Source organism: Hypanus sabinus, chromosome 24 (genome assembly GCF_030144855.1).
Source record: "Hypanus sabinus isolate sHypSab1 chromosome 24, sHypSab1.hap1, whole genome shotgun sequence".
NCBI lineage: Eukaryota > Metazoa > Chordata > Chondrichthyes > Myliobatiformes > Dasyatidae > Hypanus > Hypanus sabinus.
This window is the reverse complement of record NC_082729.1, coordinates 13,382,096-13,409,717: the sequence shown is the minus strand read 5'-3', so window position 1 is coordinate 13,409,717 and position 27,622 is coordinate 13,382,096. Positions and strand designations below refer to the sequence as shown.

At 38.4% G+C, this 27,622-nt stretch overlaps 1 protein-coding gene and 1 long non-coding RNA gene across 7 annotated transcripts in view; one reads left to right on the top strand and one right to left on the bottom strand.

Moving 5' to 3' along the window:
• The window catches only part of LOC132380480 (uncharacterized), a 64,349-nt gene extending 63,129 nt beyond the window's left edge, over nucleotides 1-1,220 (bottom strand). For both annotated transcript variants that reach the window (XR_009507789.1, XR_009507785.1), the window contains exon 1: nucleotides 618-1,220. This is a non-coding gene — a long non-coding RNA (uncharacterized LOC132380480). The remainder of the gene's footprint in view (nucleotides 1-617) is intronic.
• The window catches only part of LOC132380479 (protein 4.1-like), a 167,057-nt gene that overhangs the window by 24,260 nt on the left and 115,175 nt on the right, over nucleotides 1-27,622 (top strand). For 2 of the 5 annotated variants that reach the window (XM_059949317.1, XM_059949311.1), the window contains exon 1: nucleotides 1,862-1,923. The exons of 1 other annotated variant lie outside the window; for it this stretch is intronic. In XM_059949317.1, the coding sequence (XP_059805300.1) occupies nucleotides 1,877-1,923 (47 nt within the window). In that variant the 5' untranslated portion in view covers nucleotides 1,862-1,876. Of the gene's footprint in view, nucleotides 1-1,220; nucleotides 1,243-1,309; nucleotides 1,435-1,861; nucleotides 1,924-27,622 lie in introns of those variants that run through there. 2 more of the 5 variants (XM_059949307.1, XM_059949305.1) reach the window with 2 other exon arrangements.

Here is a 27,622-nt window from a genome sequence, read left to right as displayed (position 1 = left end):
TCATATAAAATGTGATTTTTTTTCTGGCCCAGTCTATCAATTACTTCGCCTCTACTCCGGAGTACCGAGTCGTGTTAAACATGTCCAAAGGTATACGTAGCTCTTGGACAGATTATGCTCAGTACAGCGATTAAATATTGGACTGTCATGGACGTTGCGGTTCGAAATTACGTCTTGGCTTGATTAGCTCGTCTTAAATTTAAAGCTGTAAATCACTGTAGCATTCCCATTACTTCACTGTCTTATTTCAAACTATTGGATTAAAAAAGTGCAAGAGGAGATAACCGTACAAATTTTGTACAGCAAAGCTAAGTAAAAAGCGTTAACACCACATCGGTCCTTATTATAGACCTGTTACGATGAGTACAATTCGTGAAGATGGAGAAGATCGCCATCTTTGTGCTGGTCCGACCCTCATTGCCATGGCAACTCCCTGCTTTTCTAAAAGCAGATGCTCCGTTTGCGTTCTCTCTCTAGGCCTTGCTACATTACAATACAGCTCTTTTTTTTTTGCTTTATTGCCCTGCCGTCTCTTGTCCCTCCCTATCAGCAAATTTCATTGACCAACGTTCAAATTACTGTTCAAACATATTTCACTTGGCGAAGAACCATCATACCTGAATGGGCTACTTCAACATCACACCTTTTCGTTAGCTCCAATGTATACCATAATGTCAACCCAACGTCGCTTGCATCCAATTCCATACCGTCTAATCCCAACAATCTCCAATTTTGCATTCACCTTGGGGGGCTCTGTTCCACTGTGAAAGTCGCGATGAGTCGTGAATGCATTTGATTTTAAAATCTGTTTGAGGATATTAATGAACACTCTTGCAGTTCGTTTAATTTCCATGCCTAAGCTTGACGAATCAGAATCTTTGAGGCATCAAAAGCTTTACTTGATCCAACAGGATCGGAATAGTGAGGCGAGAACACGGTACGGTACTGGGGAGAAAACTAGTAATTAGCACTTCAGTCATCGTCAGACGTCTCGATAGGCGCGTCAGATTTATGAAGATTTGTCCTCTCCATTCATGACTGACTGAAACGTTGAAGGTACGATCCTGAAAAATGAATCGAGTCCGAACAGTGACACCTGGCGTGGGAGGCGCCGGAATATTTCTCTGCTACGTTTACGATTTGTTGACATGCCCTGATCCGGGGTGCCCGAGGTTGTGCTGTTTGCTATTGCTCTGGCACGCTCCATGGTGTTCTGTTTTATACTCAGCGATTGGATACAAGGTGAGTTAGGTTATTGTGATTGGTTCGTTTGAGTCGATAGCTGCTTATTTTACATGCCCCGATCCACCCATAACAGAAACTGATACTTACCATGAGTTTGGGTCTTCCGTACAATATATCGTGAGGTGTTTTTTTTAAAAAGGATCTTTGGGTGTTGCTCTTCCTTTGATATCATTGCTTTCTGCAAGTAAGGTGAGATGCTCTGAGTTTAGCTTTGCATTGGGAGTATTTTTTCTATTATTTTTGTTACTTTTGTTGTTATGTTTTTAAACAGACGCCATTTTGCACCGAGGTATTAATTGTGCGGCATTATCCTTCAATGAAGCATCTTTCTGAGCAAGTTCTCGAGTGTATGCGACCAGCTAGATTGAATGAATTTTAATTTTTGTCTAAAACAATGTCTGATTTGTTTCAGCGACTTTTTTCATTAGAGTAATATTCCTACCTTGTTCTGATGTTCAACCTTTTTCTGTAAACTTCCACGTACTTTCTGTAAATTTAACATTCATACTTGATTGCATTCAGCAAGACAGCATATTGGAGCCCTTGCTGTTGCATTGCATCTGTTACCCTTTCCGTTGGCTGGGGAGCAGCTATTTTTTTTTGTTTTGAACAATTACAGTATCCTTACACAATGAACTTTAGCGGTTGTTACCGGTCTGGGCATGGCAGTGTTCCTTTGTGCGTGAATTTCATTTATTTTAAAAAGATGTTTGTGCATTGTTAGCGAATGTGCTGTTTCGGAGCTAGTTGTAACTGGGCTGGTCAGTAGGGGGGTCTCCTTTGTTTCGTTTTCTTTTGTGTTGTCAGCCTCCTGCTGTCTGGATGGGGGGTGGGGAGGCTTAATTCTTGCGTGTTTGTTGTCATCGAACTGCTGATTTAAATACATCTTCCTTCTGGGATTTGAACTCTTTATTTCCAAAATGCAGTAGTCCGGATTTTGTGTGTGTGTGTGTGTGTGTGTGGGGAACAATCCGTAGGTGTTATAAAGGTAAATTTCAAGAAGCTCTAATAGCGAGGTCCCCTAAATTGTAGTTCTTTTTAAATGTATAGCTTTCGTGAAAATTTCACGAACAATGTAAGGCCGAATTCATATACGTTTCCCAGTCGCAAATTACGGCCTTTGACTGTCAAGATTTATATTTATTGCAAGATACAAATTGTGGTCCCTCAATACATCGGAATACGTCAATGCTTAAAAATATTTCTCATTTACCGCTTTTAAAGCGTGGAATTTAGTGGCTTTTGGTCCTAAGAGTGGAATTTCAGCAAAATCAAAAAATATAAATGACTGAGCAACCGTGGACGTGAGGTGCGCCAAAACTACTCATTTACCACAAATCCCATACTGATTCATGATTCAATTGAACTCTTCTAGACCTTACCCACAAACTGTCCACGCTCCCATGTTAAAACTGCGCGAGTCGATCAATACGCTGGCTCAGGATAGCTCTGAAACTATTAACTTGCAGAAAGCGTACCAATCAATTTGTACTTTTTAAAAAATCTTTAGCTTACTAAGAAAAGTTTTTTTTTAAATTGTAAACTAAAGTTATTTAATATCTTTGCCTCTATTGACCAGTTCAAGATTTGGTTAACTGGTTTCTGTTATGAAACTGAAGATGCTGGTAATATGTACAAAAAATATAAATTACCTTATGAAATATCATTGACTGTGGTTCTTCAGAAGCCACAAAACTTGTCAAATGTTTCTAGGCTGTTTTGTTTTTGTTTCACTTATGTTAATCAGAATCAGGTTTACTATCACCAGCATATGTTGTGAGTTCTGTTGTCCTTACAGCAGCAGTAGAATACAATACATAATAATAGGAAAAACAACTGAATTACAGTGCGTATATATGTATATTAAATAGTTAAGTTAAAATAAGTACAGTAGTGCAATAATACAGAATTTTTTTTAAAAAGTGAGGTAGTGTTCATGGTTCAATGTCAACTGAGAAATTGAATGCCAGAGGGGAAGAAGCTGTTCCTGAATTATTGAATGTGTGGCTTCAGTCTCCTGTTCCTCCTTCCTGATGGTAAAAATGAGAAGAGGGCATGTCCTGGGTGGTGGGGGTTAGTCTCCTACAATGTACTGAAGGTATTTATTTTAAAATTCCTGCTTTTGCAGCTGCAGTGCTGATATTGTGGTTAATTACTACTCTTAAAAGCACAAAGGAATGTTTTCCTATTGTTTAAAGAAAACAATTTCCTCTTGCAAGGTTTTATCATCAAGATGAATTGTGGAAACTTAGGCTGTCTTCTTAATCTTGCATACTATTAATTTGTTCCCTGATACTTTGAGTTTTTCTAATACAGTTGCAAGAAAAGGTTTGTGAACCCTTTGCAATTTCCTGTTTTTCTGCATTAATTGCTCATAAAATGTGATCTGATCTTCATCCAAGTCAAACAATAATAGACAAAGCCTAAACTGATTGTTCAGTACAATACCGAAGACTCAGTATTGACTAGAAGTAATACAATTGTTTGTGTGTTATTGGTTTAGGCAGATTGTGTTTGTCTATTATTGTTTAATGTCTATTTTGAAATCGGATAGTAGAGGAGAATTGCTGAGTGGGTGCCTTCAGACTTCTGTATCTCCTTCCTGATGGTAGCAATAAGAAGAAGGCATGTCCTGGGTGGTGGGGATCCTTAATGATGGACATTGCCTTTCTGAGGCACTGACCCTTGATGATGTCTTGGATGCTACAGAGGTTAGTACCAATGATGGAGTTGACTAATTTTACCACTCTCTGCACTTTACTTCAATCCTGTGCAGTAGCCCCTCCATACCAGATGGTGATGTAGCCAGTCAGAATGCTTTTCACAGTACCTTTGTAGAAGTTTTTGAGTGTTTTATGTGATAAACCAAATCTCCTCATAAACCAAACTCCAAATTAAATATGACTGCTGTCTTGCCTTCTTTATGTTGGGCCTAAGTTAGGTCCTCAGAGATATTGACACGTAGAAATTTCAAACTGCTCACTCTTTTCACTTCAGATTCCTTGATGAGGATTGGTGTGCATTCCTCGTCTTGCCCTTTCTGAAGTCCATAATCGGCTCTTTGGTCTTTCTGACCAATGTATGTAAACATAAGATGCATTCCACTGTAATTGGGTAGCTCTTCCTAGGAGCATTTGTATGTGAATGCTAATATGTACTGCTGTGGTAGGTTTTGTTTAGAACTCTCAACTTCAATAATTGTCTTTTCATTGCTTGTCATTCGCTCAATTCTTCACCATAGATTGTTCTCACTATTGTAGTCAGCTTCCAAATGTGTCTCATTCTCGTGTAGGAAAGCTCTTGTAACAGCTATGATTAAGATATTCATCATTGTACAACAAAACCCTATTTGGTTTATTTCTCTATCAATGTCATAAAACAAAGATCTAGATGAGTAAGCATTAGCAACATATTTCCCTTCAGCTGAGGAATTAAAAACTGGGGGAGAAATTTAAAGTAATTGGTTGAAGGATTTTACAGGAGATGAGGAATTTTTTAACATGTTTATTTAGTCAGTGTTGAGCCCTTGAACGTATTTCTAGAAAAAGTAGTGGAGGGAGGAATTTTCATGTTTTAAAAGAAATGCTTGTGACCTTCATGGCTGTAGATATAGTACTTGGAAGTGGGATTAGGTTGGTTAGTTCAAAGGGTGGCATTGAATAATCTTTGTTAGTTTTCTAAGAGATGATCTGTGGTCTAATGTAATATGGACAAAGCTTTTATATTTCAAATATCATTTTGAACTTTTCTGAAATATGATCTTTTTGTATTTACATCAACATTATTGTTACATATGAACATGAATTAACCAGTAAAATGATTTTTCAACAGTTTACCAGTTATACTGAATTATTAAAGGAACAAGAGAAGTCCGTGATATATACTATTAAAAGTACCTTATTGAGTACGAGAGGCAGAAGGGTGCAAATAGGACAGTTTTATTTTGAACTAGGAATTCAAGATTGTTTAATGTCATTTCCATTACACAAGTGTAAAGGAGAACAAAAAATTATTACTCTGGGTCCAATGCAGCTTTAAAAAAAATACTAAGATAAAGACCTTAATTTTTTTAAAAAAAACAATATAACTACATAAGATGGCTTATATACTTTGATTATATGTGCCTAAAGTGACACTAGGTATAGGTTTTGTAGGTTTGTACATACGGTGACTGACAGGAAATGATAAAGCCACGGTGGTGGGTGTGGAGGGGTGGGTTAAGTAGGTAGAGGTGTTGATCAGCTTTAGTGGTCGGGGAAAGTAACTGTTTTGGAATCTGGTGGTCCTACTGTGGATGCTGCAAAGACAGCCCTCTGATGGGAGAAAGAACTGGATGGGTAGGATCCTTCGTGATATTGCTGGCTGTTTTTTTTTTGCCACCTTTCTGTATACACACCTTGATGGTGGGTAGACTGGTGCCAGAGTTGCATTGGGCAGTTTTGACTAACTGTTGTACAGCCATTCTTTCCACTGCTGTGCAGTTTCTGTGCCATCCACTAATGCAGCATGTTAGGATGCTCTCTACTGCACATGTTGTGTATATTGATGTGCATGGTCCAGCTCTTGATGTTTGAGGAGTTTCTGTATTGGAGTTGTTGTTAATTACTAAAATCACTATAATATCAGGTGCTTAGAACTTAAGGCTATGCAGAGTTCATAGAGACAGCATCTAAGGTCTGGAATGAACCTCCGTCTCAGGTACTCATCCTGTTGGGCCACTGTGTCACCCTGCTGAGCTGCACTGATATGTGACGAGTGCAGTTTCTTTACCTTTGTTACATTAAAGTTGAATTGTATTTTTAGAATAACAAACACTGAAAGTGATGCAACAAAGCTAAAGTACATTGCAACATAGTTTCTGGTGTCAACTTCCCGGGTGAGCTTGTCTCAACATAAATCACCAACACCATTAACATTTACAATGATAGACATGGAAAGATCACTTCCTTAGCTGGGTGAGAAAGTACTGAGAACCCAGGTCAAGATGATTACAAAATAATGTGGGTGATACTGCAGATGAACTTGCTTACAAAACTAATTTTTATAACTATTTTCCCCTTAAAAGGGAATCTTTCAATCCTTGGAATTTTTCAGTTTTTATCAATTGTTGAAATGAGTTTACAGATATATTGTCAAGGTTTTGTTAGTAAAATCCTGGATGGGGAGTGGGATGAGTTTTACTCATTTGGACGAACTGTGGCTGAGGCTTGCAACTTACAGTATCAAAGTGCAAATTAACTTATGTGAACTTCAATTCTGAATGCTACTTGCTTACTTTTATTGTTTGCACATTTTGTTTCTTTTCTGTACATTTTGTATGTTTGGCAGTCTTTTTTTAATGGGTTCTATTGGGTTTCTTTGTTTTGTAGCTGCCTGTAAGACAATGAATCTCAAGGTTTTATAAAGTATATATACTTTGATAATAAATGTACTTTGACTTTTGGTGAGGGTTCATACTCAGATGGTCCTGAGGAATTGCAATGTAAAAGCAGCTTTGGTTCTTAGAGTTGAAGGGTGCCAACTGAAGCATGAAGATTATGGTGAATTGTGAAACACCTGATGGAAAAGTTGGAGTAGGGAAAGCAAAATGACATTGATGAGCAGATACACAACTAATGATGGTTGAACCTCCGCAAATGTCTGTAAGCTAAATGGGAATTCTTTGTTTTGAATCAATGGGTGTAAAAATATACAAGGAAGTATAGAGATTGGGACAGGATTTGTATTCAGTTGGGGAGGGGGTTATTTACCATTTTGGCCATCCCATTGCAGTCTGTAAATATAAAAAAAAATCTGCAGTTGCTGGGAATTTTGAGCAACACACAATAAGCTGGAGGAAATCAGCAGGTCAGGCAGTATCTATGGACAGGAATAAACAGTAGACATTCCTGGAAGAGACCCTTCATCTGGACTGGAAAGGAAGCAGAGACATAAATCTGGGAATAGACTCAGTCTGTGACCTATCCCCTTTTGAACCAATTAATCAAAGAGATTGTGTCCTGGTTAAGGGGAGATACAGCTCAGAAGTGACACTTTGTTCCATGACTCTGTGCTGACCATCAAATGTGCATATCCTACATTAACTCCATGCTTTGTTCTCCCACATACTGATCAGCTGGCAAAATTCTACCGTTTGCCTGTACACTAGGAATAATTTAACAATGGCCGGTTTACTCTTTACTAATCCACGTGCCTTTGAGATGTGGGAGGAGTCCAGGGCCCTCAGAAGAAATCCCCATGATCATGAGGAGACCATGTAATGTTCACGCAGATAGCTGGGCCATTGTGTCACCCCACAGATCTGCACTGTGATGCGTATTGGTTCTGTACTGTAATTCATTGCATTGCCGCTCGTATTAAGGTTAATTTGTATTTAGAAACAATAACATATATTGAAAGTGATGCAAAACTAAGACATATTGCAACATTGTTTCCAGTGTCAACTCTACCGTGAGAGAGAGCTTCAACAGAACGCCTTTAAAATTTTACATTAATAGACCTAGAAAGATTCCTCTAGCTCAGGGGTGGGCAAACTTTTTGACTTGTGAGCCACAAAGGGTTCTAAAATTTGACAGGGGGGCCGGACCAGGAGCAGATGGATGGAGCGTTTTGATAATACACCTCATAAGAGAAAATAAAATATCATGGGATATGTAGAAAACATGTGCTTTAATTTCAATTGAAAATGAACAAATGCATTACAATAAAATATCTGTCTTGAAGTCCCATGGTATTTAGCTATTTGTTGAAATGACTTTTAAAACACTGAAAATTAAATGAATAAAATACAGCTTTTTTAATAGTAAGTTATTATTTTAAAGCACTGAAAATTCTGTTATCCTTCAAGATATTATCATCATCACTCTCCTCCTGACTGTCTTTATTACAAAAACGGTAGGAGATGCAGGTCTACTTGTCCTGCTCCTTCTTATTCAATTGTCCCCTGTGCCAAAACTCAACAACGACCAGCACAAAGACAGAACAGTGACAGCGCGCCAGTTTGTGGAGCGTGTTATTTGATCTGGAGCGCATTTTTTATTTTGAGAACGTACGTGCACCTGCGCACTACTCATGTCCATCACTTAACAGAAATGACATGTAACGTGTAAGGCTTATTGAAAAAAAGCATTTTTTACATAACACAACGAAGAAACTTATTTTTAATTTCAATGGGAACAGTGTTGTTGGTCTCCCTTTTTAGCCAGCGCATCAAAGTCTGGATTTAGTTTTGTTGTGGCGATACTCAGGATGGATCTGAGGTGTTGGTCAATTAACTTGGATCTGTGGCTGGCTTTGATGATGTTCATGACGCTGAGCGCCTGTTCACACAAATAGGTCGAACCGAACAAAGAGTAAAGCGCAAATGTGGTGTAATACGCTGCACCTCAACAAAGGTCAATGTATATAGAGTGCGTAATCTATTGGGAAAACGCCAGAATTGCGGGAAAAAAATTAACAAGGTTTATTAATATAATTTTATCGTTCTGCGGGCCGGATTAAAAAACTTAACGGGCTGCATATGGCCCGCGGGCCGTAGTTTGCCCATGCCTGCTCTAGCTTGATGAGAAAGTTTTGAGGACACGATTACAAAACATGGGTGATATCGCTGGAACAGTAATTCAGACTAACTTGTTCACAAAAATAACTCGCAGTACTATTTTCCTCTTAAACAGGAATCTTTCACTTCTTGGGTTTTTTAAGCAGTTTTTAAAAAGGGTTTATCGATATATCGCCCAGACTTGGTTATTAAAATGATAGGGGTTGGGATGTGGGCAGTTCATACTCAGATGGTACTGAGGAATTGCAACATAAAAGTAGCTTTGGTGATTTCCTGAATGTTTTTTCTAATTAAGTTTGCATCATTTTAGTAGAATATTTGAAAGCTTTTGGTGTCTTGCAAGGCTTCTGTTAGGAACAAATTGTTCAATTAATATGGTAAGAAGTTTTATTCTTGGTTAAACAATTTTGTCACTTAAATCACTATTATGTTACCATTCTTGGTTGTAGACTTTCCAGACCTCCAGATAATGCCAGTACTCATTGAGTATATAGTACTCATTGAGATGTATGGTAATGTACTCTGGGTTAATTTCTCTGTTTAGAATTTCCTCTTTCTGTCATTGTCTTAATTTTTTTGGGGCTTTGTGTTCCCTTGGCAACTTATTAATATTATTGTTGTGCAATGCATGTTCTTTGACAATGATTGTATTTTTAAAAATATATTGAATAACTAATTGCCATTGGATTGAATATGAAAAGCTTCCACTTGGAAGTTGGCTAACCTCAAAACATCACTCGGCCCGAAATGTTGACTTCTCCTTTCAACAGATGCTGCCCGACCTGCTGAGTTCGTCTACTACATACTACTACAGTACTATAAAACTGTGTTAGTTCCTAATAGTTATCAACAGGAGAATTCAGTACATTCTTTTGACTGACTGTAAATGAGCAAAGTCAGTGCTGACATCTTGTGTAGATAATGGACTGCCTTCACACAATACTATTGACAATTGCATCCTCCAAATCTTCATTTTCATTGAAACAGTCAAGTTGATTGTCGATACCTTCAAATTATTCATAGATTCTAACTTGTTGTGATAGTGAAATGTTTCATTTTCACTCCCGGCAGTTTCTGTCATCTCCAAGCCTAAATGCTTAAAACCACACTGAGCAAAATAGTTCTGAATTATCTTGCTGTTCATTTCTTGCCAACTATTAGTGACAAAAAAAATCACTGCTTTCTGTACACAAGCACACGCATCGGATGCTATTTAAAAACTATTTGTTCTAAGCACTGTGTTGTGTGACAGCCACGTAAGTGCACGCATTTGACGCTAGTTAGAAACTGTTCTGCAGTTGTCGCCTAATTAAGCAGCATAGTGTCCCAAATAAAGGGAATCCCAGCTATTTCCTTAGTTAGGCTTTGTTCTTTAAGAGTTGTTAAATTGTTAAATTTCTACCAGTGGTCTACCATCTGGGGTGGGTGACCACTGCACAGGGTAGAAATAAGCTGCAGAGAGTTGTGAAATCAGTCAACTCCATCATGAGCAATAGCCCACATAGTATCCAGGACATCTTCAAGGGGTAATGACTCAACCAGGTGGCATCCATCATTAAGGACCCCCATCATCCAGAACGTGCCCTCTTCTCATTGCTACCAACAAGAGGAGGTACAGGAGCTTGAAAACACACACTCAATGATTTGGGAATGGTTTTTTCCCTTCTGCCATCAGATTTCTGAATGGACGTTGAACTCATGAATACTACATCTCCACTTTTTTTCTCTCTTTTTGCACTATTTATATATAGTTTTCATTATTGTGTACAGGTTGACCTTCTATAATCCAGCACCATTGGGACCTAAGGAGTGCTGGATTAGTGAAAATGCCGAATTACAGAAGGATCACATTAAGCAATAGCTAACCGTCTCATCATACCTTTAAAATATCATGTAAATCAGTACATTAGATAATAATTAAACTAATATTAAATGAGTAGCAAGTGAAATTTTAATAAAGTAATATACTGTACAGGCACAGATAATATAAAGGGTACAGGTAAATGTACAGGAATTAACTTATACAGAACAGTTGAGCACTTCTGCTTCTAAAGTGAGATGTTTAATATACCTTCAGGCAAAGTTACACGTCTGCAAGTAAGGTTGTCAGGATCATCAACATCTTCATCTTGAAAAATGAGTGAAGCATCAGGAGCTGGTGCTGAAACTGGCAGAACAGTTTCTTCAAAAACTGTTGATGTTGGTGGCAGCACATCTGGGTGAGCAGAAGCAGAAGTCAGAGAAAGGAGGTCTTCTATATGCCCATTTCATGCGACTGCCAGGTATCCAGGGATTTAGCGCTGGGCTCTTCCCTTTTCACTCTCAGTTACTGAGGGAATCCTCGTTAGTTTATTTTCCTCTGCATAGTAATATGCTTAAATTTAGCAGGTTGCCACATCTGATCTGAGGTCGTAGACAGAAGAGAATGGAGCGCCAGCCAGGGGATGCCAGAGGGCAGTGCGCGACTGCTGGCAGGCGGACCGACCCAGCACATGCCAGCTCTCCTGCTGCTGGCGGGTGCTGGCAGCCACGCCACACGCAAATGATATTAATAAAGGCAGGAAAACAAGCAGGAATCGCCTGTTTGTGCTTACAAGAGCGCGCCAACATGTGAACAGATCTAGCACAACCAAAACAATGCGCAGCAGATTGGTATGGTGGCCCGAGAAATTTGAAATTACAGTTGCATGGAAAATTTGAAATCAGTGCCAGATTATCGAAGGAACCGGATTGCAGGTAGACGGATTAGCGAAGGTTGACTGTATTGCATTGTACTGCCACCACATAACAAGAAATTTCACAACATATGCCAGTGATGTTAATTCTGATTCTGATATTTTGTAATAAGTGGCTGCCCCAATTAACTGGAATCTACTGTTGTGGTCTCTTTTCTATTGACTGAACTTTTTTTACAGGATGATTGCTGGCAAAAATGATTTATTATAAATTTCTAAAGCCATTATAAATTGTAGGTTGCTAATTTTAAGTAATTTTAAAGTACCCTTCATTAGGAAATCTGTTGTATAGAAGTGTCATAAATTGTTGAGATGCTAATGCACTAGTGGATACCTGTCAGTTCATGTTAACACAAGTACACATTGTGAACTATAGTCGTTCAACAATATACTGTGTCTTGATACAAATGACATTTTGTGTTGCTATTGAATTGCACTGGAGAACTAGAGCCTTCTGATTACTTTTAATAAGACAATTTGAGGGGAGACCTTACAGAGGTTGGTAAAATTAAGGGCTGTAAATAGGATAAATGGTCAGAATCCTTTTCCCAGGGCAGGTGGGTCTAGAAAGCACAAGTTTAAGGTGTGAGGAGGGAAATTAAAGACTTAACAGGTAAATTTCAACAGATTAACAAGCTGCCAGAAGAGATAGTAGAGGCGGGTACAATTACAGTCTTTTAAAAGGCATTTGGACAGGTGCATGGTTAGAAAAACAGAGTTTTACAGACCTAATGAGCAAATGGGATTACGGGTAGACATCGTGGTAGGCATAGATGAAGTGTGTTTGTTTCTGTGCTGTACAGTTCTATAATTAACAAGCATCCTTCAGTTCTGCAGTTTAGGAAAGATCTCAGGAGTATATTTTTACCAGAATTTTAGTGCAATTGGTATCGGTTTAGATTTGACATTTGCTTTGTGCTCACGCAAAATAGTTATATTCACTTTCTCAGTGTTGGCCTCAACCAATTCATACCAGTTTAAGTTTAACTTAAGTGTCAAAGCCACTTCTTACCAATACTATAGTTCGAGTTTGAATGCAGTGTATGTAATATAAGAGAGTTTTATGGCTTTTCTAAGATGCAAGTACTGGTACCATTGAAGATATTTTACCGCATACTACTAGGTATAATTACTGTGTTCAAATACCTTTATGTGAAGGTGGCATACAGCAGTAATGATTGGATACCATTCCTTTTTTTGTTATGTAATAGGTGAAAAGCTTCAAGAATGCACATCAGAAGAACTCTTTTGCACTCGCAAACCCACTTTCCATTCTTGTACTCCCATCATTCTATAACATTTGATAAAGATTTAGAAAATACTTGTGCTTTGGACAAAGAAGAGACTGGGACAAAAAAGGAAAACCTTTTGTGTTCCTCCTCAAATTGGAAATAACTCTAGCAAATGAGACTTCTCTACCTTCTTCCTTTGCTCCTAAACACCACCAATGTGCTTTCTGTTCTTCCTGATCTAAGCTGCTACTTGACTTGGAATTTGGAATTCACTAAAAAGGAGTGGTAGCAAATCTTGTCCAAGCCAGAGGATTGACTAAGCAATGGATTGTACATGTGACCTTCAATATTGTAAAATGGATTCTGTACTGCCCTCTCCATTGTTCCTAAATATTGACCCAGCAGTATCTCCAACACACCCAGGCCAGTGAAACATTCTGCCTACACCCAGCAACCACTCCTGACATTGGCTCAGTTTCATTCAAGATACATTTATTTTCAAAGAATGTTTAAATGATACAACCTAGAGATTTGCTTGCTCACAGGTAGCCACAAAGCAAGAAACCAAAAATAACCCCATTAAAGAAAAAACATTAAAATTTTTTAAAAAAGCAAAAAGCTAACAGTGCACAAGAGAAAGAAAAAAGATACAAATTATGCAGCAATTGAAGCTAACAACAGCATTCCGAACCAAAAATAAGTTCTTAGATCTGACCCTCAGAGGAGCCCAGAGTAGGCCCAAAGCCTTGCATATCAGTTCATCATATTAGCAGGCATGGAGCATGGCAGTCGGGGCAATCTTCATAGCCTCAGCTCCATGGGAATGCTCATTGCGGAGAACGAGCAAAATTGGCTTGAACCAACCAACACCCTGTCTTTTCAGTTTATCTGGGCCAGCATTTAAATTGATACAATGACAGGACAGTGAAAGGCCCCGGCGCCTTGGAGAGAAGCGTGTAGATCATGGAAAGCGAGCGAAATTGACTCTCACCTCTGATCTGGGCTGGCAATTGTCTAAACAGCATATTGTACCTCAAGACCTAGGCAATGGGCCTGGTCCATGCCACCCAGTGACTTGCTCCAGTAATATTCTTTGCTCCTTGAAACTCTCCTTGATTTTCCATCCCTTGGGAAGCTTTATTTAGTGTTGCATGTCCTGAACTATTATTATACTTGTTACTATAATCATTATTTGGATATTCCCACTGACCCCCCCCCCCCCACACCTCCAGCCTTTATCCTACTACTTCCTTGCATCATTGCTAAACTCCCTGTCAATCAGGAATTCCTTATCATTTTGAACACTATTTTCAAAACCATGCACTCCAGTTTCAAGAAAGACTAAGAGAAAATATGTTTAAAACAAAAATTCAAATTGTATAAACCTTGGCAAGACTGGATTGAGGAGGAATTTGAGCGTAAAAAAAAAGGCCAAATACCAGGAGCTAGTAGAGCAGTGCTAGCAATGGGTGATGGGCACGATGCAAGCCAAAAGGAGTGAGGTGGAAAGATTTTGCTATTGCCCACTCTGCAGAACCTACTCTTTCCTTGGCATTACAGGGGCTGCAAAGAAGAGTCATCAGGGCTTTCACAAAGGCTGCTGAGCAAGCCTCCAGATGGCTATAGACCAAGAGGTGTGGCCCGTGGACCAGTGCTGCTGGACACCGACCAGGAACTAATCAACGCTGGCTGGGTTGCCTGGGCAAGGGTGTCTGATGTTGAAAGACCTGCTAACCCCAGGTTACATCCTGTTGATGTGTCCCAATGCATCCTAGGATGTATCTCCTCATCAGTCATTCTTGTAAAATAAAAATAAATAGCATCATGAAATATTACTTTTTAACAAAAGTGTTATCATTAGTAAAGGTCACGATCTATGGCAGCAAAATAGCTTATTCCTCGACCTTTGCAGTGATGTAAAATCCATCTTGGTGTAATGTTGATGGTATATTTGTGTTTTAATGCCAGCCTATTTGATCTTTTTGCAATTAATCGTGCCATTAAGATTAAGCAGATGTGCTGAAGTCTTTATCTGCCATCAGCAGATTATTTCTGCAGCTCTTGTTTCGATTGATCTGCAGCAACTGGGTAAATTCTCTCCCCATGCCTTGGCCTCTGTTCCTCTTCAACAGCTTTTCTTAGTTATGGACAGAGGAAAATGTTTACCAGAACTTTTGGTCAATTATTCTGACCAGCATGCTGTTACAGCTGGTATATTAGATAAAATGGTATTTCCCACCTAAATGAAACTAAAAATCTCATGAATAATTGGCAAGTTTCGAAGCTCAAGAATCAAGCCTGTTTTTAATGCTTTAGATCTTTTCATCTTGATCAATAGTTGGTTAGGCCACATGTTTTTGCAGTTCTTACCCTGATAGAATGAATGATCTGAAGAGCCCCTGATACTCCACCTCTTCATGGGAAGAAAGCAGTCCAAAGAATGATGTAGTGTATAACATCTTGTAGTTAATTGCAGTCATGTGCGTACACAACACAAAACATTAACAATTTGAGCACCACGTCACATTTATAAGCAGAATAATAATATGATATTACACTGGAAATGAAAAATATTGGAGGTATTTAAAGCAGCTCAGGCAACATGTACAGAGAGGTAAAAGGAGTTATCTTTTAGGTTAGTGATCATCGGGGGATTGGTGTATGGAACAATCAGATTGTCTGTAAAAGGCTTGGGGTCCGAGAGAACGTAGGCAACAAATCCAGTTACAGTATTGCTAACTAAAGGTTTTTGATGATTGTTGATTGGTTCTTTCTAATCCTCTTGCTCCTCTGTGAATTAAAATTTGCTTGTTTTCGTACTTTTCCTGTTTTGACGTCATTGACCTGAAATATTATGTGAGATTCCACCTGACTTGCTGAATGATTCCTGCTTTTATTTCTGACTGCATGCTATTAAGGGTATGTTCATTTCCCTTGTGTCAGAGATTTCTCATCTTTTTATAACACGTATTTAATACATTACATTTATACATTGCTGTTGTTTTATTCTGCATATATTGCAGTCAGATAATGTTTCGAATTTAGTTGTTTGCTACACTGTATAATAGTGCCTTCTCAGATTGAGAGATACCTCTGCATTTACCATTCTGTTAGTGTCGTTCTCAAGTCAGGGAACTGAAATGTAAGTAGCGTTGTTGCTCTCCCCTCTCACTGTGGCGGGAGTGCTACCTCTGTCTCCCTCGTTGCTGAGAGAGGGAGCTTGTGACATGTCGAACTGTCGGGTGAACAGTGGTTTTTGATCGACTGTAGATGATGGTCTCTTTGGGAGCTTTGCTGTTGCTTGCATGGCAGATGGTGGCTGGTGCAGGTGGGGGAGGGTTGATGCTTATCTGCTTGGCTGTGGGAGGGGGAGGGCCGGCTTTGGGGGGTTCTAACATTTTCCTGGCATTTATTCCTTGGGTTTTTCTTCTGTTTCATGAATGTCTATGGAGAGAAAGAATTTCTCTGATAATAAATTGAACCAGAGGGCCAAATTGTCTGTTGATTTTCACTGAAAATAAGTGAATGAGAAATGGTCATAAATGTTATTGCTCTTCTGGGTCTGACCAGCTTGGATGAAAAATTGAGAATGAACAATAGTTGGGGTAATATTTTCTACGGTTGAGCAATTGATTTGTAAATGCGTTTTTATTTTTTAATTATCTGATTTCAGTGCATGCTATTAACGGTATCTTCATTTCCCTTGTGTGAGAGGTTTCACATCTTTTTATAACACGTATATGATACATTACATTTATACATTGCTTTTGTTCTATTCTTACCACTTTGCATTAGTTGGGGCCCTTCAAAAGTATCACCACAGGTTGGGCAGCTTTTGTCCCAAATTCCAAAGTTTATCACAAATTCTTCCAAAAAAAATTGTAGTCTTTTCAGTTTATATTGATACATTACAATTGCAGAAATATTAGTATGCCAATAAATACAATAAAGTCAAGCAGGCAGAAGTTTGAAAGCCTTAACAATATGTCAAAATTGAGGCCCTCCGTTATCAGGGCTTGACTATGGATGCTGCGCCCTGGCTGTCCGTGTGATGCGTGGGCCAAGGCATTACGATATGGGGAGCAAGCTGTTGCCCAGGTAGCAGGCTCCCCCTCTCCATGCAGCTGATAAACCCAAAGGAACGGCAAAGACCGATACAGTTTGGCACCAGTGTTGTCACAGGAGTTGCCAGTCACTGTTGAACTTAATATACGACTACCTTAGGGACTCCAGTTGTGGATTTTTCCTCTGGGTTTGCTCCTGAAGCCTTCCCCATTAGTGTGTACAGTGGCAAGGCAGTGGAGGTTTCAGATCCGAGTTTTCCTTCCAGATGAACTGCCATCCACAGTTGATGAGCCCCATCTGCTTGAAGTGACTGGTTTTATGGTGCCAGTAATCCGCCTTTTCCCCTTTTGTAAGTAGAAATGGTTCTACTGGCCTTAGTAGCTAAGCCACATGTGAAGACATCGAGCTGGACTTGCTTGTCAGAGGCTATTTGAGACACACACCATTGGGAGCATTTAATAGGTAGTGAGTGCTTATTCCCACTGCCACCCCCAGCTATAACCTATGTATGACCTATGTATATCAAGGTACTGCCAATAATTCTAATTGAAATATTGGCAAACTTTCAAGCAGAGCTATGAGACTGACCTCCCACATTTGGGGGTAAAATGACTGAGCAACGTAAGCTTACTAACTTGGAAAGAAAATGCTTTAAGTATTGATCTTCATGCTAAAGATGATATATTTGCAGACTGTTAACACTGAGTGATCTTTCAAAGTGAATAGCAAAACATACTGACATAGGACACTGGCAGATGAAAGAACAGGTTCAAACCAGTAGAAGGTAATTTAAGACAGACATCTGAAAATTGTACTTCCACACAAGGGTGATTACATGATAAAAGCTCTTGGAATAAAGTAGTGACAGCAAAAATTCAGCATCATGTTGATGTTATACTGGAGGTTGAGTTTGGAGAGAGTAGTACCAGTGGCTTATCTTGAGTTCGTGCCTGACAACCAAATCAATTTGATCTTCAAGTTTTCTTTACTTCTTATCTGTAACACAAGTTACAAGTTGACTTTTTGGAAGAGTTGGGTTATGGGGTGGCACATTAGAAGAGAATGCTTAAACTTAATAACACTGTGATGCATGTGAGAGAGGAACGTATGCGATACTAACTTCCTAAAATCAGTGTTTCTTAGTTTCTTTTCATTTTGTGTATTTAAGAAAAAGCTATAGGAATGTTCTAGGAATCTGACTAGTAGAATGGCTACTTTAATGATATCTGATAATCTGATTCTGATGTAATTTCTTATTTCTATTATATCTGTAAGTTGGAAAACATTTAGGGCATTGCAGAATTCCTGTTAGAAATAGTTTATAAAATGTGTAGCTCGGTTGGGTTGAATTGTTCTCCAATCATGGCAATTTACTTGCTAACGTTTCATCGCCATATGAGGAGATGTTCTCAGTGCGCCGTTAATTGTAGTGTGTCGTCCGAGTGCTTGGCCTTTATATACTTAATCAGTCAGCTGATTGGTTGTCATTTCAGAAACTCAGTTATCATATGGGGAGGAAATGTCATGACTGTTTGATTGTGTGACGAACTTCATGTGTTATGGTCTGGAACTTTACCTGCATTATCTCATAAATAGAATCGAGGTCTACGTGTTTGTTGACAGAATTCCTGTTGTTTTGATGTTCAAAGGTTAACTTATTATCAAAGCATTTATCCATATATAACTCTGAAAATTGTCTTCTCCAGATAGCCACGAAACAAAGAACGAACATGAAAGTCATTCCGAGAGAAACATGTAATCAATGTTAATTGATTCTAAGGGAGCCTGATTTACTTCCTTTTTGCCCTGAAGTATTTTGGTTGGATATTCATTGTCTTTCTCCACGCTTGATGGAGGTTGGTACAATGCCTTCAAATAATTATAAAAGATACCTGGCTGCAAAGAAACCTGTCTTTTACCTCAATGGGATTGACAATCGTTAAAGATTCCTTTGAAGACAAGGCACCTAAGGAGATCATCAATTGGTAGTAAAAGTGGCAAATATGCACTTTTTGTATTTAAGAAAATACCAGGGACAGCCGTCAAGTAAGAGGGTTAAAATGGCAGAAGTGTTTCTGATATTCTGGACAGCCACTGAGGCTTTAGTTGTTGATGCTACATCAGTCTTTTGTTCTCTTTTAATTTTCATTTCCTAACAGAGTAACAAGAAAACCTCAAGGAAAGGTAATGGTAACAGACGAAGTGTAGAAAGTATTTATTTAGTTTGACTCAGTAAACGAATTAAGGTGATGAGTGTAATGGACTCATCAGAAGGCTTTATCTGAATAGCATTAGTTTACTCTGTTTATTTGTTATGTTGTATCAGATTTGTGTAAAAAGAAGAGACACTATTTGGAAAGATGGAGAGGGAAAATTTTAAGAAATAATTTCAAAATGGATCTAAATTAAACTTGTGAACCATGCTTTTTATTCTCTGTTAAAGTTAAAAGGCTATGTTGAATGTATGCAGTATGAACCTTATGCCAGTTTTTATTGTGTCTACATTATTGTGCCCACTTATTGAGAGAAGATTCAGTTGTACATCTCATTAAAATTCAAAGTAAATGTATTATCAAAGTACACATACATATGCACTTTGTATATGTCACCATATACAACCCTGAGATTAATTTCCTTGTGGGCATACTCAATAAAACTATAGAAGAATTAGCATAACGGAATCAATGAAAGGCTGCCCTATTGGGGAGTTCAACCAGAGTGCAGAAGACGACAAACTGTAGATACAAAAAGAAGAAATAATGATAATGGATAAACAAGCATAAATATTCAGAACATGGTATGAAGAGCCCTTGAACATGAGTCCATTGGTTGTGGGAACATTTCCATGATGGGGCAAGTGAAGTTATCGCCTTTGGTTCAAGAGCATGATGATTGAGGGGTAGAAACAGTTCCTGGATTTGGCAGTGTGAGTCCTGATGTTCTTGTACCACCTTCCTGATGGCAACAGTGAGAAGAGAGCATGTCCTTGGGTGATGTGGATCCCTGGTGATGGATGCTACTTTCTTGCAGCATTGCTTCATGTAGATGTACTCAATGGTGGAGAGAGCTTTACCTGTTATGGACTGGGCCATATCCATTACTTTATGTAGTATTTATTGTGGTGTCTGGTTCTATAATCCCCAAAGGGTTCTGTGTGTGTTACTCTGATTAATTAGTGTTGACCTCTTGTACTTCCATTGTCATTTTTATGATGTATTTCATATAGGATTTAGAAACAAAGCTTTATACACTCAGTGGCCAAATATTAGGAACCTCCTATACCTAATGAAATGCCACTGAGTGTATGTTTGTGGTCTTCTGCTGTTGTAGACCATTTCAACCTATTGTGCATTCTTCTGCCCACCACTGTTGTAATGTGTGGCTCTTTGGGTAACAGTTACCTTTCAGTCAGCTTGATCCAGTCTGTTCATTCTCGGCTGACCTCTCGGCCCACATTCACTGGATGTTTTTTTTGTCTTTCCACACTATTCTCTGTAAATTCTGGAGTTTATGTGTGTGAAAATCCCAAGAGATCAGTGGTTTCTGAGATGTTCAAACCAACCCATCTGACACCAACAATCAAAGTCACTAAGATCACATTTTTTCCCCATTCCAATGTTTCGTCTGAACAACATTTAAACTTCTTGACTTTGTCTGCATGCCACATGATTAGCTGATTAGATATTCACATTGGCAAGCTGGTGTACATAATAAAATGGCCACTGAGAGTGTACTCAAATTAATGCTTTGTTACTGAGCAATTGTTGGGAATGTAATTCACTGAAGTGCCAGGAATTAGTCTTTCTTTTAAAGTAAAATCTACTTATTTATCTTTGTTCCAACTACTGGAGTACTAACATCAATATTAGATGAGTTGCAAGATGGGCAGGAAAGTTGATCTTAACAATTCAAATAGAATTAACTTTGTTTTTACAATACCATTTGAGTTTCTGAAGCATGCCTTGTATTCCTGCACTAGCTTGCATCAGGTAACTTAGCAAAAATCTGAAGCTTGTCCTTTAGTAGAATTGCTATTGCAGAAATATTGAAAAGGGCTTCAACATCTTGGGTTTATTCAGATAGTGAATTTTACATGCTGTTAATTCTGCTTTAAATGTTAGGGGTCCGTGCACAACCTGGGGTCTACAGACCCTTGTTTAATGATATTGGTCCAAGGCATAAAAAAAAGTTTGGAACCCCTCATCTAGGTGCATTTCCCCAAGGAAGTTGCCCAGAGACAGGACAGATGCAACCCAAAATATTCTTTTCTGTTCTGTTCTCCGGATATTGCACACTGCCGCAGAGATATGCATGTAAGCAGACACAGAATGAATATATTGCTGAGTTATCAGGAATTAACATACTTCCAGGGATCAGCTGCTGGAGAGGTGGGCAAATTTATACAAAATATATTTACATCAATATGTTTTTGAGTTTTAATATGGTATATTAGATATGCTCTTTTGGCAAATGTGCAAATGGATTCATGTTGCTTGTTGCTGTATTCACAAAATAATTAATATATGCACAAAGGTATGCAGGTGGTTGGGAGAAGTGAGAGAAGTAATATTGGGTAATTATAGTTGGGTAGTACTGTTGATAGTTTAGTATCTATAAGTGGAGATGAGGACGAATTTCTTTAGCCGGAAGGTGGTAAATCTGTGGAATTCGTTGCTGCAGATGGCTGTGAAGTCCAAATCATTGGGTACATTCAAAACAGAGGTTGATGTGTTCTTGATTGTTAAGAGTGTGTCAAAGGTTCTGGGGGAAAAAAACAGGAGAATGGGATTGAGTGGGAATAATAAAGCAATTATGATCAAATGGTTCAGCAGACTCCATGGGCCAAATGGCCTAAATCTGCTCCTGTGTCTTATGGTCTTAAGGGTCACAGAATTAGGCTATCTGGTCCATTGAGTCTGTCCATTTTCCCTCTCAACACCATTTTCTTGCCTTCTTCCCGTAACCTTTTACTCTTATGGTAATTGATAGCTATTTTATTTACTTAAGCAGGATTATTCAGTGGTAATGCCATATTCAATCTCCATGCTTCTCCCATCCCTTCTTCTTGCATTAAAAACTCAACATTTGACACTAGCTTTGCCCTGGTAAGCATGAACTGGTGTGTCCATTTCACTCTTGTGTTGGGCATGAGAACCATGTGGCTTAGAGAAACATAGAAACGTTAAAGTGTAGCCAAGTTGGTCTAGCTCATGCATCACTACTGTGGATGTTGGCCTAAGAGTGGACGTTGTTGTTCACTTGTCTTTTCAGTGAATTGAAGGATTTTATGAAGACAGCATAAGTGATATTTTTCCTGTAACTTACTATGGTAGGTGACGTATGTCTCAGAAACGTACAGGAATTCAGGAATTACTGCTGCTTAACAGATGATAAGTATTTTGCTAGCTCTGATGTCCACCTCTTTTAAGTATTTCCCCTTTTCTCAACTGACCAAAGGCTGATATATTGAAGGTAGTGATGAATTCCGTCCACACCTAGTCTAGAGAACATTCAAATACAGGCTGATAAATTGCAAGTTACATTTTTGCCTGAAGTTCTTGATACTGACCATCTCCGACAAAGGATGTGACTAACCACACACTTAAAGATTCACCCTTAACATTGGAGTTCACTTCCTACCTATACTATCTGAGATTAATTATAATTGTCATTAAAAATAGTTCACTTTTGGTCAATATTTTATGACCTGTGGTCACAAATCTGTTGGAGATCCTATTTTGTATATTGCTGGAATTTCAAGCTCAGTTTGAGTGTGGGGAACTCGTATCTATAATGAATGTCCTAAAATCTATAGACAATTGCTATGGTATAAAGACAAGAGTTGACTCAAGTAGACAGGGAAATTGGATTAAAAAGTAAGATGGTAAATCAGGTATGACAGGTATTCAGTGAAATATTTCTCAAATTTAAGTAAAGGTATTTAAGTAAAAGTAAAGTGAGGATTCAGAATGGTGCCCCACCGGTGGCTAACTGCAAAGGTGAAGGGTAATGTTACAGTGGAAAATGCATGCCATATTCCACAAATTTGTCATAGGCTAGAGATTTGGGAGATGTTTTAGAAAAAGGCGAGGGGGGAAATGAAAAAAAATTCTATGGAAGGTGATAAATCATAGAGCACGCTGAAGTAAAAACGAACAGTAAAAACAACAAGGAGAGTCGCCAAACATTGACACTGACAAAGAAAAGTGGCAAGTAATTCAAAATAATAACTTTGGATTCATCCTTACAGTAGAAAGGTGCTTTAGAAATCCAGCAATTATATAGGGAAGGAACCAATTTAAAACATACTCTATTAAAGAAGTCGTCCAAGACAAACTATTGGGGCAAAATGCTAACAAGTCCGCTGGGCCTGTTGGCCGTCAACAAGGCTCTCAAAGGGAGTAGCTGCCGAGATAATGAGTCTGTTGTGACACCAATAATTGAGAAAGACAAAATCAGAGAACCAATAGGTCAGGTAGGAGAAGATTTTGAAAATGCAAAGATTATGGAGGTAAAGAATGATGTGGAAAACATGAGTAGTGTGTGCTTAATGAAAATAAAATTGTGTTTTATCTTTTGAGAATGTAATCAAGAGTGTGGATAATGGACAACCAGTATATGTTGTGAATTTGGATTTTTAGAAGGCATATAGAAATTGAAAAAGGTTACCACACAAGTTAAGACCATGTGGGTTGGGCTCGTATGTTGGCAAGGATAAGAGGATTGGCAGACTAACAAATGGGTTTTAGTAATGAGTGGGTTAATTTCTGCAATGGCAATGCTGCTCATGGAAATTGAGTAATAGGAAGTACTGTATGTTGAAAAGGAGATGCAGTTAAAATTTCCTCACAAATTAACTTGTTACTAATGTAGCATTATTGTGCCCTGTTAGGAAAGGCATATTGAGATCACTTTAAAAGTAAACTGACTTTCACTTGTTTTTTTTTTGCTTCTACATTAAAGGCATGTTTACAATATAATATTTTGAAACCCAGTAAAAAAAATTGAACAGCTACCATGCGAATCTTCAATAAATCTGGCCTTTATTTATTAACAATTCAACATTTCATGTGGAATCTTGTGTATGTAAACTGACTTGCAAAAATATTGTTCAAGAATTTATTTACACTGGAAATTATTATTTTTTTCTTTTTGCAGAAGAATATAAAATTGTCCCCCTGTATAGTCTGTTCCTTGATTGTGTAAGCGTTCTATTCCTGAGAATTGTCTTTAAGCTGATTTTTTTCTCTGTCAGAAATAGCCACTTTGGAGAATAAAATTGCTTTAAAAATGTATGGGAAAAGTTGTGTAAAGTTGGATCACTTGTAACCCAGGGAGCCCCTGTACTGGTGTTAGTAATGAACAGGAATTTCCTTTAGAAAAGTACTGTAAAGGCCCTGATACCTAGCACCAGCTTTTACAATTAAAGAACAAAGATTTTAGCTCAGTAAACTGACCTTTTTGTGTCTTTGCTGTTTCACTAAGGAAATCTTTCTTATATGCTAATTATAAATCTGTTTAAAAAGAACTTGGCATCCATGGATGCTGCCTAACCTGCTAAGTTCCTCTAGCTGCTTCAGATCCCAAGATCTCGAGTCTCCTGGGTCTTATAAAAATAAATTATTAGCTGGCTAAGCAAAATAAAGGTAAATTTAATGACTACTGCATATGAGGCAAATTTAGCTTTCATGCCTTTACTCAGCATCTTGTGTTTCCTTAAGTTCTTGTGACGTCTTGAGACATATGGTAAGCCATAGGAACTCTCTCGAATAACTAGCAGATATGAGTTAACTTAGTGGAGTCTTGTCTTTTTTTCATGCTTATGTAAGTGTGACGTGCAGCTGCATAACTTCCTGTTTTGAATGACGAGATTCAGATCTTGTAATTCAAATGGGGGGGGGGGGGTAGCCAGTTTAAATGTTTTGGCACAGACTAGATGGGCTGAAGGGCCTGTTTCTGTGCTGTACTTTTCTATTGCTTCTATAAGTTTGAGGCTCATATCAAATGCTGGAGCATCTCTAGCCAAAGCCATTAAATTCTTTTGAACATCATATCCAATGACTGTAATTTCTTTTCATCTTTCTTGATTTTAGTGCACTCACTGTAATTTCTGAATCACTTAAAATATGTATAACCATACTTTAACCATTTCAGCTTATTCCTCTATATGTTTATCATATTGAAAGTGGATCTGTGAAGGGAGCTTCCTTTTTAGCATGTTAACAATTTCTGCTATGGTTGATTATTTGAGCTGAACATTAAAGTCTTAAGATTTTTTATCATCAAAAGCTCCTTTCTTCAAAAAAAATCCCTTTGGGTCACAATTTTCTCCAAGAATTTTTTTGAAGTCTTGCTTCTGAATCCCATGCACCAACAACAACATAAAGTGTCTTTAATGCTAGCAAGTAACTGGAAATCTCAAATAATGCCGTCATCCCATAAGAACATATTTTAAATTATATTTTGGTCTGCAGGATGTATCAGAGATGTAAGGTGGTGAGGATAATGTGTCCAGAATCAAATTCTAAGTGTTGTGGATGTCAAAGCCAAAGTAAAATGTATTATGAGTACATACACATTACCACAAACAACCCTGAGATTCTTTTTCTGCAGCCATTCTGGACAAGAGTATGAGTTTCTTGTCTTTTATTCAGATTTTTCAGTTTTTTAATGGCATTTGCAAATATAATGTCAAACTAATAATGGATTGTTTTGTCTATCTGTATATTGCTTTAAGTTGTATTTCCACTGGAAAATCTTTCACTCCTTTAGAAACCAAGTTGTGTTTCTTAATCCGCAATCTCTGAATATTTCACCTGACTTTCTACAGCTGTTACTTGTGTTAAGAATGTCATTCAGTTCTTCAGCACTAGTAAGAGTAGCCGTTGCCAATATAGATTTATTCATCTGCCTTAGATATGTGTTTTAGAAGGTGAATTGTGTTCTGCCACTAATTTATTGAAGAATGCTTAATACAGAATTCTTTGTCTGTCTCATGGTCTTTTTGACTTCTTCTTGCCCAATATGTCCAGTCGTATTCAATGATCGAGTTTTGGGTGAAATCCCATCACTCAACACAGGGTTCATTTAGAGCTGTTTGCTAATATAAAAATCCCAAGCCTTTTCACTGAGCATTATCTCTGAGGTTGGGTACATCTTAATGCATCCTTATTAATTCCTGTCTCTGCTATTTGCACAGGATATGCTCTATGCCTACTGATTTGCACACCTTGAACTTGCACTGATCTCAATTAATGTTTTCCTTTTTCTTCCTACCATAAGGTGGAGCCTACTTCATATTCTTTCAATAACTCTCATTTTCCTTTTTTTTGCCTATTATATGACAGCAACAATCCTTGCGTTTGGTAGATGGTTTAATCAAACCCTTAATGAGTGGATGTGCTGATATTCCTCAGTTAAACTCAGAATGCAGTCACAATATACAGAGTGCAGAAAGGATTGTTGTTGGTGTCACTTTAAATGCTCATCACAGTGAGGAGTGGTGGATAGGTCCAAGAGGTTTTCTTCTCACTTCAGCAGGTTAAAAATATGCACATTCTCTTAAATTGATTATATCCACACTGAGGAAATCTACTGTAAGTTGATTGTGGTCTCAGATCATTCTGTGAAACAGTTGAAATGTGAAAAAGACTAAGCTGCTGGTGGTGGACCTGAGGAGGGCTAAGGCACCGGTGACCCCTGTTTCCATCCAAGGGGTCAATGTGGACATGGTGGAGGATTACAAATACCTGGGGATACGAATTGACAATAAACTGGACTGGTCAAAGAACACTGAGGCTGTCTATAAGAAGGGTCAGAGCTGTCTCTATTTCCTGAGGAGACTGAGGTCCTTTAACATCTGCCGGACAATGCTGAAGATGTTCTACGAGGCTGTGGTGGCCAGTGCTATCATGTTTGCTGTTGTGTGCTGGGGCAGCAGGCTGAGGGTAGCAGACACCAACAGAATCAACAAACTCATTCGTAAGGCCAGTGATATTGTGGGGGTGGAACTGGACTGTCTGACGGTGGTGTCTGAAAAGAGGATGCTGTCCAAGTTGCATGCCATCTTGGAGAATGACTCCCATCCACTCCATAATGTACTGGTTAGGCACAGGAGTACATTCAGCCAGAGACTCATTCCACCGAGATGTAACACTGAGCATCATAGGAAGTCATTCCTGCCTGTGGCCATCAACCTCCTCCCTCGGAGGTCAGATACTCTGGGCCAATAGGCTAGTCCTGGACTTATTTCCACTTGGCATAACTAACTTATTTAATTATTTATGGTTTCATATTGTTATATTTCTTCACTATTCTTGGTTGGTGCAGCTGTAACAAAACCCAATTTCCCTCGGGATCAAAATATGTCTGTCTGTCTGTCTTGACCTATTCTTCATGTTAGGTCCAGGAAAGGTCTCAAGAAGAATATGAGGACTTTTAAGTGGACTTCATGTATTTGATAAAGGTTTTTTTTAAACTTCATCAGTCCAGGAAAATCTGCGAAAGCTTTTGATTGGGTTGCTCAACCAAGAGCAACCTTATTATCTTAGCTTATTATCATTGAAATTAGGGTGAGGCAAAACTGTTTGTTTCCTTGTACCAAGCTTTGTTCATTATCTGCTTTGTAGTCATTCTTGCTGTCATTAGGGATTGCCATTGAAATTGACTATCAATGAGGAATGGGTTGTATAGGTGAAGATCTCCATTGACACATATTACAGCTCTTTGTTATGCCATTCTGAACCTTCACTCCATCCCCACTAAGCACTGAAAATGACCTTCAGTTC